Here is a 22,020-nt window from a genome sequence, read left to right as displayed (position 1 = left end):
AATTTTTTTGCTAGAAAAATATGACCTTACTAGGATAAAGAAATTACAAGAAATAGACAAAATACAACTTTACTATTATAAAAGGACTTACAAACAACACATACTAATGACGCATACAAACTTTGACATAAAATCCTAAACTTGCATTCCTTGAGACGAAAGATACTGATGATGTCGATCTTGCGAAGAGAAGAAGGAATAAGAGGCCGAGATGAAAGAGGAGAAGCTCGCAAGCTGTCCTAGAAGGAAGAAGAAGAAATGGACAAAGCTCTCAAGCTTTTCCAAAAAACCCTCAGGTTTTCTTACTCCAAAAATTGCATTTTCACCTCTCTTAACCATCCAAAACAACTTCTATATGTAGGCAAAAGAAGGCAGTTAAACAGCCCCAAAAAATATACTTAATACCTTAATTAAAAATAGGAAATGGAAGGCCAAAAGCCACAACACAGCAGCCGCAAACGGTACAGCAAAACAGAGAAGGAAGCCCACTGGAACCAAGCAGAAAAGCCATAGAACCGACAACCGAGCAGCCAGCTGTAGAACCAAGCAGCCAGCCGCAAGAACCAAAGGGGCAAAGGCACTGGAAAACCACCCAGCGCAGGAAACCAACAGCCAGCCACGGGAAACCAAGGGACAAAGCATGGGAAAACAGCCAGCCACGGGAAACCAAGGGACAAGGCACGGGAAAACATCCGGCACAAGAAAATGAATAGACAAAGGGAAGGAGAAGAGGCAAGTCACGGGAAATCAAAAGCCAAGAGGAAATATGGGGAAGAGAAAGGGCCAACTCCAAATAATAATGAGTTACCTTTTTAGTTCAATAAATGAACTAAAAACAACTCATAATGAGCTAACTTCCAACTCAAAATATTAATGAGCTAGCAAGTCCAAGGGAAGTCAAAACCCAAAATTTAGGATTTGGTCTATCTTCTTCATGATAAATTTCTTACCAAGCTGATAAATAGACAACTTTTTATCTTCCAGTCTGTTTATTATCTAATTATATGTTTATATCTGGTACCTGGAATCATTAAAATAACTTTGTAAATGTAAATTAATCTTAGGACTGGTACTTCAATTCTACAGGAGTGCAACATTGATGAGGTGCCCGATGAAGAAGAAACCGTTAAAAGTTTGAAAGACTCCAAAAAGGCAAATGGACCAGATTCTAAAAGTTCAGCCCTTGTGTTCAAGATAACCAGCAAAGTTCCATACAAAACTGTTTTGAAAGGTTTATATTCATTAATTTTTTACTATTTGTTTCGGTGATATTTTAGCATTTATTATGATAGATTTATTTTTGTTACAGCTCACAGTGCTGTGCTGCTGAAGGCTGAGAGCGTGGGTGACAAAGTTGAATGGATGAATAAGATTAGAAAAGTTGCTTATAAGGGAACTGCTCCCAAGAATCTGCCAGGTTCTGATGTTGGATCTTTGAGACAAAGTCATTCAGATGGCTCACTAGTGAGTATTGATCTATTCATTGTTATCTGTGTTTAATTGCATTTTTTTGAGGAACTTCTATTATTATTTTTATTTGTGGAATTCAATCTTTTTCGTTAATTGAGCATTTTTCCTGTTTATATTTTTAAACTGATGACTGATTGAAAAGAAAGCAACATAGAATTGTTTACATCTGTCTCAGAATTAGGTGCTTATTGGTGTATCCCTTGAACTGGTGGCAGCCAGGACTTGAAAGGTGTGAAGATGGTTGTGTATGATGGGGAATAATGTGTAGATGGACTGGGAATAATGTGGTAGATGATGTGCACTTGAATGGCCAAAACTTGAGAACCAATTAGTTAGGTTTTAGAATTCTTTTGTTGGAGGTTAATGTAAGTTTAATAGTTGGAATGACATGTGGAAAGATAGGACAGGAAGTAAGAATGAGTTCTGGAGCTGGGGTGAAGTGGTTGAAATGGAAATTGGTATTGTTGTTGGTTTCCACATACTAAGGCCCCTTGAAGGAGGTGGGAGGCTGAGAGCTTGGAACAGTCTCCATGTGGTGTGGGGGATTGGAGAGGGTGAATAATGCTTTGTGGAATGGATGGAAGTGAGAAATGGTTGCCTTGGATGTTGGAAGAAAGAGGTAGAGGGTAGGACGAGTATAACTAACTTACCCACTAAGCTGAATCCCTACATCTGACCACCAAGACAAAAAGCCAAGACGGACAACGGGACAAGTCTCCAATTTTCTTTGAATCCGCCTAAACTTACTTCATTTCAAAACATAAGGAGTGTTTAAAACTATACATGAATCTCTCCATGCCATGAATTGAAAAGGGATTTTGGGGTTGCGGGGTGGATTTCTTAATTCCCGTTGATGGGAGGGGTTTGCCGGCCACTCAACCAGGCAAAATGAATTACAATACATTCTACCAACTCTTTAAATTCAAAATACAATATTTAAAATTCAATTTGATAAATTTTCAATAAAAATAAAATTTAAAATTTATAAATGTAATTCAACAACAATTATAATTTAAGCATAAATGGAATTCAATTATAATTTATTTGCCAAGTTAAATTGTTTTAATATCTTTGTTACGTCTTGGGTTCTTTGAGTTTTTGCTTGTGATCCTGTAAATGGGCCTTGTCCTTCTCCATGATGCTTTCTTTGGACTTCTTCATGATTTCCTGATTTGCTATATTACTTATGTTTGATTTTCTTTTTTTGATATGATTTAGAATCTATGCTTTCTCTTTTATAGTGTGAAACCCTAATATTTATGTCTTGTTTTTGTAAGATATTTTTTATCTATCTATTTACATATACATATAGTTAGAAAGAGATCTATATATTTATTTTATTTTTGTAAGATAGCTACCATCATGTTCGCTCAAGAAAAAAGGCTCTCAAACACCGCCTTCGAAGTAAGGATTCCATTCTTCATAAGGTAGATTACTTTTTTAATTAACATGATTTCCCTCGATATTTATGTCAGGGTTTATTTAAATGTGAAATTTAAACCTCATATGAATGCAAACTGTCATAGTTGATTTTCTCTCACTCGTGGAAGGACACTCCTTATTAAGGATTGTTACATTGAAACAATTTTAAAATTACGCTTAGTACTTTGAGATCTATTTGAATTAATAGGAGATGCTTGTGGGGTTGGAGGTAGGCCCGATCAAGATCCTATGATTCCGTCATCGTGGGAATACTAGCGACCTTAGTCTACTAACATTAAAGGAAAAGAAGCCATAATGTCTAAAGAAACTGATTAACAGTCATGGGTTGTCTCCTTTCAGGGATCCCGAATAGACTAAGGTGGTTGTATATAGATTTTAGTATATTAATATTTTGGTATTAATAGATTTGGTTGGCTTGTTAGCGTATGAGCTGGTTGAATTTGATTTGAATAGGGGGTTTCATCCATTAGAAATCCTAAATTGATTTGCAGCTTACATCTATTGAAATGCTCGAAGGATTTAATTAGGATGTTGTTAAATCCATTGGAAGGCCTGAATTGGTTTAAAAGGGGGCTTACATTCATCGAGAGGCTAGATTGTATTTAAAAAGGGGCTTACATCCATTGAAAGGCTCCAATTTGTTTAAAAGGGGGGTTTGCATCCATTGAAAGGTCCAAATTTGTTTAAAAGGGAGCTTACATTCATTTGAAGGCTCAAATTTAATTAGGTTAGGACTTACTGCTCTACTTGTGAGTTGCCTAAATTATGGGTCTTACATGGAGCTCATTTCCATTGGAATGCCCAAGTTTAAATAATAGTAATTCTGCGTTTTAAGTTGGAATATCAATAGCTTTAATTTATTAAGAGATGCTGGATGGCTCTAATTAATTGACCCAAGTTTTAGGTATATAGCACAAACTGTTCCTTGCCTTGAATTTTTTATTTTTTTAAAATATGCTTACAATCTTACATGTTATACAAAGTGTACCGATTGACAACATTTCATGACGGCCCTTGCATCCACTAGGAGCTAGTGAGTTTAATCTTTGGTCCTTGGCTTATTGATCTAATCGATCGAGTCAAACTATAAGCATTTGTCTTATTTAATTGATGCACTTTATAACTTCTTTTGTATAATACTAACATATATATTTTATGTGCAATTTCTTTATAATTTCAAACATTTGTAGAAATTCAGGATTAGTTCTTATTTTCTAGCATTTTCCATCATTATTAGAAATCAAATGAATTTTTAAGGTAAATTCTAATTCTCTGACGTGATTGAGATTATTCCTACCTCCTCGGCTTTCTTACACCAATTTTAATATGCATGCGTGTATTTTCTAAGAACTCTATTTTGTTATGAATTTATAATTTTGATAAAGTTTATTTTGTTTGCTCGTACATCCATAGGGTGCCATGAGAGACGTTCATGGCATTTAGCAATGTAATTTGGACAAGAAGTTATGTAATTTACATATCAGATTTTGTTTCTTTCTCAGATTTTTAAGAAGTGGCCTCCTATTAGTTAAAATTTTGACACTTTTAGTCTTCCTAGCTGGATCAAAGATACAAAGGGCGTGTGCTATTTGTATAATCTTATTTTCCCCTTCTGGATCAAATATACAGTGGATGTAGGGTCGTCATATAATCTTGTTCTTTTTGATCGAATCAAAGGTAGAACGGATGCAGGGTCTTCATATGATTCTTGTTCTTCATGGCTAGATTAAGATCAATCAAACATGTTGTTGAAGCAAGAAAAAAAGAGTGAGGTATGCCTTCATGCATGGCGAGTGTTTGATTACGATGACCACGGTGATGAGCCAATATATATATACCCGGGTGCAGTGTTAAATAGACAATGGTTCCCACATCATGAACAGATGTGGGCAAAGAAGCTAGTCCATGAAACTAAAATTAGGATAGGTATATATATATATATATATATGGGTGATAATGTATTTTTATATAAGTTCACTTACATGCAAATTAATAAAGTTAATAAATATTATTATTCATAGAAAGATAAGTATTCTATGCATTCAAGAAATTAAATGGGTTGGAGAGAAGGCTAAGGGGATTGATAATTTTGAATTTAAACTATGATATTCTGGTATGAGTCTTACTAGAAATAATGTAGGTGTGATTATAGATAAGATTTTGAAAGATAATATTGTAAAAATTAATAGAATTAGAGATAGAATTATAGCTTTAAAGATTGTTGTTGATGCTAAGATTATTAATATTATAAGCACTTATGCTCTTCAAGTAGGTTTAGATATGCGTTTAAAATTAAAATTTTGGAATGACCTATAAGAATTAATACAAATGATACTTCTTGAAAAAAGAGTTTTTATTAGAGGAGATTTAAATTGACATGTTGGTAGAGAGGTAGATGATTTTGAAAATTCATGGTGGCTATGGCTTTGGAGCGACTAATGAAGATAGTAAGATCATATTATATTTTTCTTTGGCCTATGATTTTGCAATTGCTAATACCTTATTTAAGAAAAAGGTGAACATCTTATTACTTATAAGAATGGATAAAGTAAAATTCATATTGATTATTTTCTTATAAGAAAAATAGTCGTTTAGATTGCAAAGATTGTAAAGTTATTCCGAGTGAAAGTTTATGTACCCAACATTGCTTATTAGTTTTAGACTTTAAGATGAAGGGACAAAAAAAATAAAGTAAATCGTTCTTAGGCTTAGATGGGGGCATCTAAAAATTATTAACAAAAATATTTTTGAGAGGAAGATTTTAGATCTTAAGATTTTGTCTGTGCATAAGGAAGCTAATTTTTTGTGAAAAAAATAGCTAGTAATATTAAGAATATTGCGAAAGATATGCTTGGAGTATCAGAGAAACAAGCTACTAATAGAAAAATAATTGGTGGTGAAATTAAAATGTGCAAGAAAAGATAAAATATAAGAGGATTTGTTATAAAAATGAGTTTAGTTATACAAATTCTGATAACTAGGAAATATATATACAAAGACCCATAAGGAGTCTGAGAATGCAATATGTCATATAAAGATTTTAGCTTTTAACGATTTATGTAATAGATTAGATGCTAAGGAGGGCGAAAGATATATGTATATGTTAGCTAAATAATGTGATAAGAGTAGTAAGGATTTAGTTCAAGTGAAGCGTATTAAGGATGATGATCAAAAAGTACTTTTATTATAAGAAGATATTCAACAAAGGTGGATGAGATATTTTGCTAAACTTTTTAATGAAGATTGTAAGAATGTGATTGACTTTAGTGGCCTTAGCACCCTAAGTGAAAATAATTTTTTTTGTTTTTATCAACGTATTAATAAAACTGATGTTAAGAGACTTAAAGAAAATGAAGCATGGAAAAGCTTTTGGACCTGATGATATTCCAATAGAGGTATGAAAATGCTTAGGAGATGAATGAATTTCTTGGATTACTAAATTTCTTAATATTATTTTGAAGGCAAAAGATGCCAAATGAATGGAGAATGAGTTTGTTGATTCCTATTTTTAACAATTAAGCTTATGCATAAGATCGTGCGAATTATAGAGGGACTAAGTTAATGTGTCATACTTTAAAATTATGGAAGAGAGTTATGGAGTATAGGTTGCAGCATGACACTAATGTTTCTTAAAACCAATTTGGATTCATGCTAGGTAGAACTACTATGAAAGCTATACATTTATTGAGAGGTTTGATGGAGAAGTATAGAGAATAAGGAGGATCTACATACGATTTTTATTGATTTAGAGAAAGCATATGATAAAGTTCTAAGAGAAGTGTTATGGATAGTTCTACATAAGAAAGGGGTTAATAATGCTTATATTTAAGTCATTAAGGATATGTATGCAAAAGTTGTTACTTGTGTTCAAACAAAAGGTGGTTTGACCAAATATTTTTCTATTTCAGCTGGATTACATTAAGGATCAGCCTTAAGCCCATATCTTTTTTGCTTTAATCATGGATGTTCTCACTAAACATTTGCAAGAGGTTGTACCCTGGTGTATGCTTTTTTCTGATGATATTCTTCTTGTTGATTAGAGAGGGAGTTGAAGGTAAAGTTGAATTATGGAGGTCAACTTTAGAGTCTAAAGGTTTTCATTTGAGTAGATCTAAAACTGAATATATGGAGTGTAAATTTAGTAATAATAGATCTAGTGGGGGAGTGTGATATTTGGCTATCTAGTCATTAATAAGTGTACACATTTTAGATATCTTGGGTCTATTGTTCAGAGTGATGGTGAAATTGATGGGGATAATATTAGTAGAATTCAATTCAGATGGTTGAAGTGGAGGAATGCATCGGACTTGTTGTGTGATAGAATAGTCCCTCTCAAACTTAAGGTAAAATTTTATAAGATGGCAGTAGACCTACAATGCTTTATGTGTTACGGAGAAGAGGATGCTCAAGTGGATGAGTGACTTTACTCTTAGAGACAGGATATAGAATGAGCATATATATGAAAAGGTTGGAGTAGCTCTAGTGGAAGATAAGATTAGAGAGAGTCGCCTTAGATGGTTTGTTCACAGAAAATGGCGGCCTTTCGATGTCTCAGTTAGGAAAGTTGATGTATTAGATTTGATTTATGTTAAAAAATGTAGAGGCAGACCTAAAAGACTTTGTTAGAAAATATTAGAAATGACCTTTATTTATTAGATTTAGATGTGAATTTGCATCTTAACAGTACACAATGGAGAAAAAGGATTTATGTAGTCGATCCCACAGTGGGATAAAGTATTGTTGTTACACACACACACACACACACACACACACACACACATATATATATATATATAATTTTGCTTCACTCTTTTTTGTTTATTTTATTGCCCTATCTTTGGAGAGGGAGATGGAGGAAGATCATGCAGAAGGAGAGGAAGAAGTGCCTTGTAGAGGTTGAGGGAGGATGAAGGTTCTCCCTCAATTTTATGGAGAGAAAGAGATAGAGATGAAACAAGAAGTGGAGGAGCGTGAAGAAGTTGAAGAAAAATAGGAAGAAAGAGAGATAATCTGGCGAGGTTGGCCAACATCTAGGGTGGCCTAGGGGCGGTCAGCCGCATGACCTGGCTGTTGCAAGCAACTGTTGTTGGCATAAGGTGCCTGCTAGGCGGCTGGATGGTTTGGCCTGGGTGAAGACGAGAAGGTGCAGTGAGGCATGAGAGACTGCACGTGCATCAATCATGAGTGTGAGGGTGATGGGTTACGGGTGACGAGTTATGGTAGTGTTGCTTCGATCTGGGGTCTCGCATGAAGGGAAGGAGATCTGCGGTTGTGAGGGATCAAGAGAAATTTTGATTTAGGAGGTTGTGAGGGATTGAGATAAATTTTGATTTAAGAGTGATGACCTGAGTTTCGTGCTGAACGTGCTGGAGTTATGAGTGTAATTATCTAGAGGTATGGGGGAGATAGTTTAGTGGGATAAAGTTATTTTTTTTAATTTGATTAATTGATTGATTTTGTTATTATTATTATTATTTGTTTGTTTGTTTCTACCTATGTTGCACTGATACGGCGCGGATACGTCATTATAATATATAAATAATACATAAAAATTAAGAAAATAATCAAAGTGTAATATTTGAAATGACAAAAAAAAATTAAAATAAAATTAAGCTTTAAATATTTAAATGTTTAGTACAACAAAAAAAAACAAGAAGTTAAATTGTCAAGCAAATGAAATTTCAACTATTCAATAGAAGGAATGATATGATTAACTTCTTCAGTGGTTTGTCTTTGAGTTTCTATATCATCTTCAATAAATATCATAGCTTCTAATTCAAGCTCATCAAGTGAAAGATTAGCAATTTCTAATATTCCCATATCCTCAAGAGGTTCAAATCCATCTCCAGCAACATCCCACATCCTGTTGTCTCCTTCCATATAAGTTGGAGTTTTCCTTGAGAGAAGCCGAAGATTTGTATGCACATAAACTAAATTTTCAGCCTGTTGTGGAGTAATTTTATTTCTCTTCATTGATTGAATGAACGAGTATGTGCTCCAATTTCTTTCATAACAAGATGAAGATGAAACTTGGCCAAGCAATTTTATGGCGATTGTTTGAAGTAGAGATGCTGAAGCTCCATATATAATCCACCACATTTTTGGTTCAATTCTCCACCTATCATGCAATGATTCTTGGTCACCAAAGTCCTCTAAATGACAAAAAAATTTAGCATGCTCAATAGTGACACTTCTTCTCACCTCATTTGGAAAATAACGCTTCAAACATATCTTCTTCATATTTGAAATTTTTAAATCTTTATGTGGAAAAAACTCTTAAAGGATCCTCTTAAAGTCATTCTTTAGTTGAATATCTTCAAAAAATATTAAAATGAAATAATGAAAAAAATAATGAAATTACTAAACAACAAATTGTGAATTAATATTAAAAAATGTTGAAATTTACTTGGGATTTATTGAGCGAGCCAAGCAATGTAAATGTGTATTACTTTTGCTCCACCTATCTTCTAGAATAGCATAAATAATATCCCAGAAGTTTAAGTCTTCATGAAGTGCCTTCCTCTCATGTCTATATATAATTTCCTTTACTTTGATAAGCATTGAATCCCACATCTCATAAATGATATGTAAACAAGACTTATTCATATTAGCTACTCTCAACATTTCATAAATTGGATTTGTGAAATTTATGATGTATTCAATCTCATCCCACCATAAATCATCTAAAAGCTTCTCCTTTATATATCTAGCCTTTCCAATATCATCTTCCCTATAACAAGATCATTTGTCACTGATCACCATTAGCTTGAAGAGCATTTTTTATTTTTTTGAATCTTCTCAACATCACTATGGTCGAGGCAAACCGAGTTTCAGCAACTGCAAGCATCTTCAAATTAGAGAAATCATTGAACATAGAGAGTCTCATGGAGTGATTTATAATAAAATTCTTAATTACAACTGCATCTCAAGCAATAACTGTTATTCAATGACATTCATTGTAGGTGATTTCATTTGCCTCTGCATTCTTAACTGCACAAATGTTCTTCAAGGCAAGATTAAGCGTATGCACAACACATGGTGTTCAGAAAATATGAGGATAGGCTTGCTCTACAAATAGACCTGCAACTCTACAAACAGATGCATTATCAGTAATGACCTGGATGATGTTTGAAGGCCCCACCATCATGATAACTTCTTTGATTAAATTAGAAATGAAGAACTTATCCTTGTATTGTCTTTCACGGTTTACAACATTGATAAACCTATGATAGCTCCCTGTTATAGACATGAAGTTGATAAGTGATCTTCTTTGTGGATCTGTCCACCATCACAAACCAAAGTAATTCCTTTTTTCACCCATCACGAACCAAAGTAATTCCTTTTTTCTTCCAAACTCGTCTAGTAGGCTCGATCAACTTCTCATTATTATCCCTCTCTCTTTGCAACAACTTCGTTCTAATGACATTATATCTAGGTGGCATGTATCCTGCAAGATTATTATTGCATGCATAGGTAAATGCATTCTTGTAATGTGAATTCCTTGCTAGGTTAAAAGGAAGTCTAGCTGAGTAAAATATTCTAGCCATTTCCCCATCTAGTTGTTATCTCATTTGTAAATTAAATGCTTTTTCCAAAGCACTATCTATAACATGTTTTCTTCTTTTTGGTTCAAATCCCTCCATCCGAAAAGGCCCCTTATTAACAGTACTGTCATCACTTCTAATTGAAGAAGATGATGAAGGATATGAAGCATGAGTGCATGGAAGTGGAATATGTTTTGGAAGCTCTTTTTTACTCCTTTGCTTAGCTTCACTGATTTTTCTTTGCAATTCAGCCATTTGTGATGAGCTTATATTCAAGCATACTTTAATTTCATGACCACTAATCTTCAACAAATGAGCTTTCACTTTATAATATGATTATTTGTACGTGGCATTACAAAAATTGCATTTGAATGCAATATTGCCACTCCCTTCTGATGTTTTACCTATTTTTGTCACATAACCCCACAGAGGTTTGTTATCTTCAACATCAGTAGACCCAATTCCTACACCACTATAGCTCATTATACTACGAATGATTGACACAAATTAATTAACATGAATTTAAAATATGAAAATTTTTAATTAAAAGTGTAGATATGTTGCGCCTATGCCCCCACAAGGGGGTGCTGCCCCTTGGCGGAGTTCGACCTGACCGATACTATTTGGTACCATTTGATACCCATCTGTACTGAGCAGTACCGAGCGATATCGAGTTCCGGTACCGAGAGGTACCGAGCAGTACCGAGCGGTACCGAGCGGTACCAAGTACCGAGCAGTATCGAGTTTCGGTACCGAGCCTACAATTAAGAAAATGAAGAATGAAGAAAACGAACCTTCAATGCTCACATCGCCTTCACTGTTCGTGTTGTCGAGTCGCACCGTCGACGAATGATTCTGTCGGCTTTAATGCTCGGGTCTTCAACCCTCTTTGTCGATGAAGGATGATCCCGTCCCCTTTATGCTCGCATCGTCAAGCCGCTCCGACTATAATGAAGAAGACGAACACCTGTGCGGAAACGAAAAACCTAGCTCGCCGAAATGTTTAAGCCGCATAAATAAATAGGGATATCGAGCGAATAGCCGAAATGAATAGGGCAAATTGCAGCTCTATTTTTTTTAATAGGACGTGTTTATCCGATCAAATTTAAATAATATTTTAATTGGACACGACAAAGCCGTATTCGACACGTATCCTTGTCATATCGGAGGCGTATCCATATCCGACATGTGTCCAATACAGCATGCCTCATAAATAGGCGTATCCGTGCAACATAGGTTTCTACATATTCTCATTGCTCATATAATTCGGGATCACATTGTTACTTTACATGTCTAAGTTTTTTTATTCCCGCGATGACCCCTAGCAATATGATTGTTTATTCAAGTTGTTTTAGCCATTCCAAAAGCATTGACGCTATTTCTTTTGCAAATGGATGTTGTTTAGGTGATTTTAACTTTTGGTCGGCGTGATTTGGATAGCTTTTGCGGACACCATATTTCTTAGTTTGTCGCTTCACCACGTTTGCTCGAGTTATGATCATTAGATGCTTTTCCATCATTGGATAGCTAAAAAGAAAATAAAATAAAATAGAAAACAAAATATACTATTGTTCAAATAAAAAATACAGAAATTCTTGATAGCATCAACAAATCACTTTGTTAGTATTTAGACATTATAAAATTAAGTTAAACCATTTTTTGACCATAGAGAAACATCATGTGCTAACAAAGAGCTTCAGCTACTTGTTGAAGTGAAAAGCTGAGAAGAACTGGATAGTTGGTTGAGTATTTGATTTCATCAGTGTGTATAATCTAACAATCCTTGGATAGCCTTTAATAGGGAAAATACAAAATCCTGGACTAAAAATAGCTATACCGTTAATTACAATTGGATAACCCGTAGGATTATTGAGGAGGTATCATTGATCTCATGGATTAATGAGATGGCCTACTTCATTGATTTGTGGGATCATTGCTTTGGTGCAAAGTAAATGTGAATGTCGAAATCATAATTCAAATACCTTACCATGCCAAAGAATTGTCAACAATGAAATTCATGTTCCTAAATGACTATAGATTATATAAAGGGATTTTCGTTGTGGTGCCATATTGGAAACTGTGATGAATAGATGTTTCTTTTGCATTGCAATTAGCCTTAAATATCAAATTGGCATCCATTAGTTCCACTGGAAAACTTGTATGAATGTGACAAGAAAACAAAGCCTTTATAGAAGCTGTTCCGTTGGCAGCCTCTTGGGTGCACCTTGCATAGCTTAAGAGGCGTTTGTACAAAAGGAAGTGGAAATGGATGATCTATGAAGCACCTCGGGATCATCCGCTAAGTACTATCACATTGATCCAGCAACATTACATTAGTGAAAAGATTTCAAATCAAACTGTGGGGAAATAAGCCAAGTTGCTGCCAGAATTATCTGAAATGGGGAGCTATGATGGCATCGCTATTGCTGTGAGTAGAGATTCGGCAGGAATAGGTGAAGAATCTAAACTAGTGCCCAAATCTAAAAAAAAATAAATAAATACAGAAGATAAACGTACTGAACAGATTTGTAGTGATGAACCTGCTCAATCAAAGGAAGAAGAGCTGAGCAGAAAACATAAAAGGGAACCATGTGAGGTGGCAGAAAAAGTGTTGTCCAGGGCCTGTATAAATTCCTAATAGATGGTAGTGAAGGTTGCCGATTAAATTTACCTGCAACTAATTCAGAGAGGAAGAAAAGATCAGGTGATTTGCTGGATGATTGGATGAAGAAAAGACAAAGATCGTATGATCTCAGATGATATGTATGCCAATCCTAACATGAGGAAATTGATAGCGGATAGAATTGTCATTTAGAACCCGGAGAGATCAGGAAGCTCTGGCAAAAGTCTTTGGAAAGTCCACATAGAATTTGCATATCTACATAGATTTGCATGTCTGCATAGAAGCAGCAGATGAAAAGTCTTTGGAAAGTGCTTCAGCAATGGTTGAAAAAAAAAAAAAAAAAGTACTTGTTCCTGTGAATGAAGAAATGAATGAGCATAAGCATGCGCAGCTAAGGGAACTTGTCGAGTTGAATTCGGAAATTTCAAGTGAAGCCCTAAATTTTATAAACCAAAACAATGTCGCATATTATACCCGGAATGATAAAAAAAAAGAAAAAAAAAAACCCTGTCACGTCTTTATCTTCCTTGAATCCCACAAACTCAGGTCCCGCCCCAGAAATTGAGAACAATTCACATCAACCAGCTCTTGTTTCCCTTTGAAACTGCATGATTAACTCAGAATCTCGGGCTTTAACATCAGATGATACCAAGCTTGATTCAGCAGCTGCTGCTTTAATATTATCACATAAGACCAAGCCAGGGGAAGGCTAGCTGTATGAGTGAAGCGTGGAATATTTGTTAACTTAATTCATGCGGGCTTCGAAAATTCGGCCCTGGCCTCCTCATTGCTTTTCAAATTCCTACAAATGCCATGGAAGGCTAGGTATATGATTGGAGTTGACCTGACTTGAATAATGAAATGCCTTTCAAATTCCTACAAAAATAGTACAGCGACTTTAACGTCACCCAGATGATGGTTGTGTTGATAAAAAATCTCAACCGAAGGGGTCAAATTTTAAATCTATTAAAGTCTAAACCCCTAAAATTAAATCTATCACCTAAAAACTTTAAAACTAAAATCCATCCATCTCTAACAATCGTTTGTTGGGAGTGATAAATTCGAAATTAACCTCAGCTCACAAAGAGTGAATGCCGTGTCTGGTGTATTACTAAGATTCATCCTCAAATAATCTCTTCCCAGTAGAGACATGACACGTCCCCTCTGATTGCGTGATTTTACCACAAAATGACACCATTATATTACGATCATGATCAAAACCTGTATGTTCCCTAACAACGTCAAATCCTTGAGTAATGAATCATAGGATATATTTGATAGGCATAAAGCCCTCTATCAGCTAAGGTGGATTCAAATTTATCAACTTAGACAAATACCACCCCAGGTCTATAAGGTATTCTTAGACGAAGCATCCCATGGCTGCTGATAAGGTGTCTTCTGTCAAGTTGGGTCGACTACCTCCTTTGAATAAGTAGACCAGGGACCATGGCAGTCCGGGACAACAGAACCATGGGATCGTGATTAGGCTCTTCTTCATTCTCTCATCACGAGTTTTAAGTTTATGGTAATAAATTTTAAGTCTCAAACTTCAAAATCTATATCCCAAATTCAAACACTAAAACTGTTGCTATTATACACTGGATTTGCGACCTATGCTACCTCTTTAACAACTAGCCTTAATCAAAAGTTCTCTCTTGTTATTGGAGCTTGCGCCTATAGGAAACCAAAACTCATATCATAAAGTCCTCACAAAATGAGGTGTGGGCTCCGACAATTTGGCCCCGGCCTCTGCCCGCTACTGTGTGCTTTTCTTCGGCGAGGGAGTTTTAACGGAATTAAGCTTCGGGGTAAATTTTGGAAGACAGATGGGTTTGTAGATAACATACTACCCAGAGATTTCGCCCTCATTTTGCGAGGGCTTTATGATTTGAGTTCTGGTTTCCTATAGGCGCAAGCCCCTATAGTTAATTACCCCTCCCGATAATGAGAGAGAAATTTCGATTAAGGCTAGTTGTCAATCAGATACGTATATTTACGAAGTATCTGACATATAGCAGCGGCATGAGCTTGGATATTGGAGAATTTGGGAAGTTTGATATTTAAAATTGAAAATTTCACCATCTTAAAACGAATTTTGGGGGAATGGATGATAGACCCGATCAAGATCCAATGGTTCCGTCGTCCCGGGCCATCGTGGTCCCTGGTCTACTTAGTCAGAGGAGGTAGTTGATCCAACCTGACAGAAGGATCATTATCGGCAGCCATGGGTTGCTTCGTCCAAGGGGATCTTGTAGACCTGGGTTGAATGTTTGTTTAAGGGGACAAATTTGAATCCACCTTAGCTAACAAAGGGCTTTGTGCCCTATCAGTCATATCCTATTGATTCATTTCTCAAGGATTTGATGCCATTAAGAAGCGTATTGGCTCTGGCCATAACCGGTATTTTGTGGTGCCATTTGGCGGCAAAACCACTCGGTTTAGAGGGCCCCGGGTCATAACCGTTTATCCTGCGGTGCCATTTGGCAGCGAAACCGCCGGTTAGAGGACACGTGCCACGTCCTTACTGGCAGGAGATTGTTTGAGAATGAATCCTAGTAATATTTTCGACTAGGCACTAGTTCTTTGTGAGCTGAAGTAAATTTTAATTTATCTACCTCAACAAATTATTGTGGAGGGTGAATGAGTATTTTCTTTAAGTGCTTAATGGTTTGATTTTTTAATTTTAAATATTTTTTGGATTTTCGAATTTTGGGATTTATGGGTTTTTGTGGGCATTTTGAATTATTTGGAATGGACCCCTCCGGTTGAGATTTGTATTCAACACGGCTATCATCGGGGTGTGAGGGTCTTTTCCATTTATAGATTGAACCTTGTCGACTCGGCCGAGCTGTTGACCAAGGATCGGGTTTCTCGTAGGTTTTATACCTTTATTAGTGAGTTCTCTTGATTATAGGCATTGAAGGTCTAATATGAATGTATTAAAATAAATATATCGGCCGTCACAACCGTATATTTAGTTGATGGTTCGAACCTTGTCGACTCCTATTGATCCGCATAGAAGGATCGGGTTCGAACTTGAATTCGCTTATCGACCCGCGCAGCTTGTAGTCGCCTTCTGTCTTCTTGTATGAGTGTTGCAGATCCGGTGGCGTGGCGTAGCAGCTTCTGAATAGAGTTTTTCGCAGCTTCGTACAAGTAGACTGTCGTGCACTACTCGTTGTTTTTTTTTGCAGGTGGATCGTAGTGTACTAATAATCTCCTATCTTACATTTATAGATGCTTGTAAATAATATGTGTTATATAGCGGGTCTTCTACGACATCTTGTAAGAGTTCGTATCTGCTATAGTTCCCTTCTGTATTTACCCTGCAGATGACACATCGGGTGTACGACAGCTCTTCTATAATGACTTGTAGATATTTTGCACTTGTCGTATCTCATTTGCTTCTGCTTGCAAATAGCATGTGGTATGTATAACGAGTACTCTACAACCTTTGGATATTTGTACTTCATTATGTATCTTCTATCCTTGCTTATAAAGGGCTGGTGCATTTGACTGATGTTGGATAATTATCGACCATGGAGATGTTATAGTGTCTTTGCCACAACAAGTGGTAGGTACCTTGAATGTGCTACGGACATGATGTCTCTTTCACCATTCTTCATGTACTTGATTGTAAACATGTCTTCTATACTCATTCGTGGACAAGTTGCATTGTCTTATACTATTTATACTTTTCGTTAGTGTCCCTAGGTGGGCGTAGAAAAGATTACTACAATCTTCTTACATGCCCTTATCAATTTCATTGCTTGCAAGCTTGGGTACATTTGATTGCATGAGTCTTCATCATCATTTATGAGTAAATGATGTTCGTAGATTCTATAGTCATTGCAAGTCTTCCTTTCTACCACAAATTCCATATGTATTCCTGTGATAGCATCTTGATGTTGATTGAAGACTTTGCCATGTTGATTGTGAGCATGCCATATTGAAATTCCTTTTTCATTCAATACAAATTCTATGTTTATTTATTTGTATTCAATTATGAGCTCATCACTTGCATGTTATTCATGAGCATGTATATCTTTATACCTGTTGCAACTATCCATTCCTTTCCATTAGCATGAATATTGTGAGTGTTTCATACTAGTTACCACCATTTATGGACGACTTGCAATGTTCATTGAAGATTCTATGTATTTACTTGCTTATAGTTGACCAACATTATCACTTTGATTTTAGTACTTTCGTTTTGATCTTATATTTGTCAATTCTAAAGTTCAATTCCATGTGGTCTTGAAAGTTCAAGTCTTGTTGTCTAAATCAAGTTCTTGCTTGAGTTCAAGTAGCAAGCTCAAGTTCTATGTCCCCTGCTGTCCAAATGTTGTTCAAATTCTGTTCAAATCTGAGTCCGAGTTCAAATTCAAGTTCTTTGTAGCCCAACTCAAGTATTTGCTTGAGTTCAAATGTTCAATTCATGTCCTTGTTATTTTGCAAGTTCACTTGAGTTCAATTCTGTCTAAAGTACAAGTTTCAAGTTCTAGCAATCTTTATGTTTGCGTCGCTTAAGTCATTTGTTGCAAGTCCAAGTTCTTGTTCTTTTGAGTTCAAACAGGTCTGATTACAGTATGTTTTCATCCAAAATTTCGGCAGCCTCCCGGCATCTCTCGCCGTTTAGGGGAAAACTACGGAAAAACTGGGCCTTTCCCACCACGCGCAATAAAGGCGTGCATGGTAGCTGTCCTCGGACTAGGACACCGCGGCCGTGATCTTTCTTCCCACCACGCGCATAAAGGCGTGCATGGGGTCTTTGACGTACTTGTTTAAAAAAGATAGTTTGCTTTCCCCCGCTCGGGGTACTTATGAGTGACCCGCCTCGCCGTAGGTGCCGCACCCGAGGTCCCATCCCATCACGCCAATAAAGGCGTGCATGGGTGGTTTTCCGGTCGGCCACGAACATTGAAGTAGGGGTTTTAGGTGATTACTCGCCTTGTCGTAGGCGCCGCACCGGGGTCCCATCCCACCGCGCGCAATAAAGGCGTGCATGAGCGATTTTAGTTAGTAGCAAACTTTGAGAACGAGAAATTGAGTTTTGGAAAATTCGTACCTTCGCGGGTTGCCGGTGTTGGTACGTGGATCGAGGGAAGGAGAGGGGAGCACTTTTTTAATTATAGTTAATTATAATTAATTAATCAATAATAATCAATTATAATTAATTAACAATTAATTAATTACAATTATAATTAATAAATAACTAATTATAAATAATAATGATTAATTATAATCAGTAATCATTAATTGATTATAATTAATTCATTAATTACAATTATAATTAATTAATAATTAATATAATTAACAAATAATTATAATTAATCATTGATTAACCATATTTATTAGTTAACTATACTTAATTAATAATTAATTATAATTAAATTATTAACTATAATTAATTATAAATACTAATTATATAATGAAAAAAAAAATCCCTCCTTTCCCCTTTCATTCTCTGTTTGGCATTTTCACGGGATTTGGCCAAAAAAAGCGGACGAAAGGGAGAAGTTACCTTCACACCTAGCGAGCTTCTGTTATTACCCAATCAGGAATGTCGTGACTTCCGAACCGAGAGGCACTGGAGGTCTTCGAAGGAGCAAAGTCGGCGGAGGGGGAGGCAAGGTAGGGCAAAGTTTAGGAGCTCTTTCTTCTCCTCTCTCTCTCTCTCTCTCTCTCTCTCTCTCTTCTCTCTCTCTGGGCCGAAGAAGCGACAGGTCGGGATGGGGTCGTCGGCTCCAATGGAGATCGGGAGTGACGATGGAAGCAAGGTCGTGGGTTCTGACCTTGGAAGATCGTGGGAGGAAAGGGGTCAGAAGCTTGCAGGGATTCGCGTGTGGGAAGAGCAGAAGGAGCAGCCCCTTGGCTTCAACCCGATTCGTATTAAACGACGCAGTTGGGGTACGTTCGAGGTTGGGATTCGCAAGATTCATGGGAGGCGATGTGAGAGCGACGAAGGAACAGTGCCTCGGCGGGATTTCTGCGATTTTTGCGGGTTCGACAGAGGTAATGCATTTTTTTTTCATAACAGAGGTTAACATGAGGACGAAATCTCTGGATAGTGTCTTATCTAAAACCCAATATGCCAAACTAAGCTCGTTGGATCTCTCGCTGTCACAACAAGAAAAGTGTTGGTGCGGAGAGACCAGAACGCGTAGAATTTTCAGAGCCCACTCATAGTCAAACTTATTCCACCTCATGATAGAATCTTGTTCGACCATATTTGAATTTCTCACTCAAACTTTGATTGAACATTGTTTAAAACATGATCAAACCCTTGTTCTAGCAGGTTCCAAATTTGATCAGACTTTATGCTACTGTGTTAAACCTTAATTGAAGCTTTTGTTCAAAACTTTGTCATATATTATTATGTTTGGACAAGATTGTTTGAATAAGTTTTATCAATATCATATAATGTGATGTCTAATGCCATTATGGGTTTAGGTTTAGAGTGAGAATGTCATTTTCAAACCTATAAGCAAGCATATAACTTTGCTAAACTTGAACAGCTAGCTGGAGACTAGTTAACACGTGAATGACACTAGTACGATGGGGAAGGCGTTGGAAGAGAATGTGTCGAGATATATATATATATATATATATATATATTATATATATATATATATATATGCTCGTTTGAATCATATTTTGGTCATTTTTAATGTTATTGGTTTTTCATAGATATTATTACTTTGACATTGATTTTTGTTGAATTGGTGTTAGGATGTTCCTAAATTTAATTCTAGAAGTTTCCAACTCAAATATTGCCTAAAGATTTGTGCTGATCAAATAATTTTATCATAGACATATCAATATATAAATACAATATGTGTTAAGTAAGCTATTAATTAAAGTCTATTTTCTTAATTGATTTATTTTGTAAGATGTATTCTATTAGTTAATAAATGTTAATTATTAATTGGTGTGATGCTTAATTAGATTCACTATAGTTTATCTAAATTTAAATTAATTTAATACTTATTATATCAAATCTCTTTCAAAATTTTACACTAATTGAAAGATTCAGAAAGTAATTTAATTATTATCATATTTATTAAATCCTACTAAGTTAAATCATACTCGCAGCCTAACAATAAATCTTACTTTAGATAAATCTTAATTGCAGCCTAACAATTCCTTGTAAGAAAATTGATGGTAAGTTGGAAAACGTGAATTTTATTTTCAGAATTTTTCGTTTTCAATGAAGACCCAAAATTAACTTGAGTTTTCAGTAAAAACATCAAAACGCAAATTAATTTTTCATTTTCACTAAAAATACAAATAAATTTTACATTTTTGCTCCTTGTTCGATTATATTTTAATTTTTTTTTTGTATAATTATATATAAATAATGCTCCTTTTTAGAATTTAACCAGAAATAGGAGTACAATGTTACATAAAGAAAATTAATATAAAGATTTGCGACGGTATGATTAATCATAATGGCAACAAAAGGGATGCATATTTTGAAAATGTGTGAAATTTAGCTTTATAAATCAAGTGACTGCCTTTTATTTGAGTTAAAATAATATGTATGCAAACAATTTAGCTTATAGAGTTATTGGGAGAAAAATTTAGGACAATAACTTCTGTCCGTACAAATTATATTTTTCCTTATTTGGCTGCAACATACCATAATAATGCGTGATATAATGTTGCATACTAACATATTTTGTCTTGATGTAATTGAATTTCAGGTATTTGCATGATAATTGTGCTCCTAATTTTTATTACAATGTTGAATTAAATTGCTCTCCCCATGAAAATGCACGTGGCAATTTTCTACTGGAAAAGTTAATGCCATATACTGGTTAAAATATTTGATTTTGTACTTATGTTTTTCAGAATATGATCAAAATGCCCCTTGACTTTTTATGAGTGCCAAAATGATTCTCAATTATATTAAAGGATCATTTTGGTCCCTCAACTCTTTAAATAGGAACCAAAATAATCTCACCATGGATTATTTTGGTTCCTCTTTAAAGACTTGAGGTATCAAAATTGTTATTTAATATAGTTGAAGACCATTTTGAGCTTTTCATAAAGAGTCAAGGGATCATTTTGATTTAAAAAAATAAAAAAATAAAATAAAAAAAATAAAAAAGCACCATTTTGATTTTTTTTCTTTTATGTTTTTATTCATTAGGAGTTAGAATTTAATTGAAATAAGCATTTGTGTTAGGAAACAATGGCAAGGAGACCTGCTGACCCAGAAGAGGAACTTAGATGGATGTCTCAAGAGGTCCGTGGTTATGTGGAAGCTGTTTTGAACAGCCTTGCTGCGAATGTTCCCAAGGTAAATATTCTTCACAAGATTAACCGCCTGAGCAGAATATCTTCTGTATTTTTTCAGTTTTATAATATCTCGGTTGATTGAGCAGGCTGTTGTGCTATGTCAAGTGGAAAAGGCAAAGGAAGACATGCTGAATCAATTATATAGCTCAGTGAGGTTGGTTTGTTGATTCCCATGCACGCATTGTATGAATACAAGAAACTTATATAACCTAGATGCATCAATTTTTTGTTTCTTTGGCAACATTAATTTTTTACTGTTGTTCATTATCAATTTTATGTATTTATCCAAATTATTATTTTCAACACCTTCCAACTCTTTTCGAGTTCTTATATCTTTATTGACTTGAATCTTTATCTTTTCATGATCTCCACATATCACAACCCTTTTTAAATAGATCTTAACATGATGATTTATGAAACTATTTATAGCTGGTTAAAAGAATTTGCTAATCTCCTTTTAAAAGTTTGGAATGGTCTCCCAAGCTGCCACATGTGCCATTTGGAATTTAACATAGAAATTCAATTACTTAGTAGCTTGAAATTTGAGTTTACTGTGGGCTCTGAAAATTCGGCCCCGACCTCTGCTCGCTCTTTTCTTTTCTATTCGGCGAGGGAGTTTTAACTAAATAAGTTCCG

General features: G+C 35.3%; 1 protein-coding gene across 1 annotated transcript in view; it reads left to right on the top strand.

Moving 5' to 3' along the window:
* Positions 1 to 22,020, top strand: part of LOC110109671 (dynamin-2A) — a 73,266-nt gene that overhangs the window by 26,421 nt on the left and 24,825 nt on the right. The window contains exons 17-20 of the mRNA XM_028693962.1: positions 1,087 to 1,231; positions 1,310 to 1,464; positions 21,272 to 21,385; positions 21,471 to 21,538. Coding sequence (XP_028549795.1) covers positions 1,087 to 1,231; positions 1,310 to 1,464; positions 21,272 to 21,385; positions 21,471 to 21,538 — 482 coding nt within the window. The remainder of the gene's footprint in view (positions 1 to 1,086; positions 1,232 to 1,309; positions 1,465 to 21,271; positions 21,386 to 21,470; positions 21,539 to 22,020) is intronic.

Source organism: Dendrobium catenatum, unplaced genomic scaffold, assembly GCF_001605985.2.
Source record: "Dendrobium catenatum unplaced genomic scaffold, ASM160598v2 fragScaff_scaffold_390, whole genome shotgun sequence".
Classification (NCBI taxonomy): Eukaryota; Viridiplantae; Streptophyta; class Magnoliopsida; order Asparagales; family Orchidaceae; genus Dendrobium; species Dendrobium catenatum.
The sequence above is the reverse complement of the archived record's forward strand: the minus strand, read 5'-3'. Positions and strand labels throughout refer to the sequence as shown.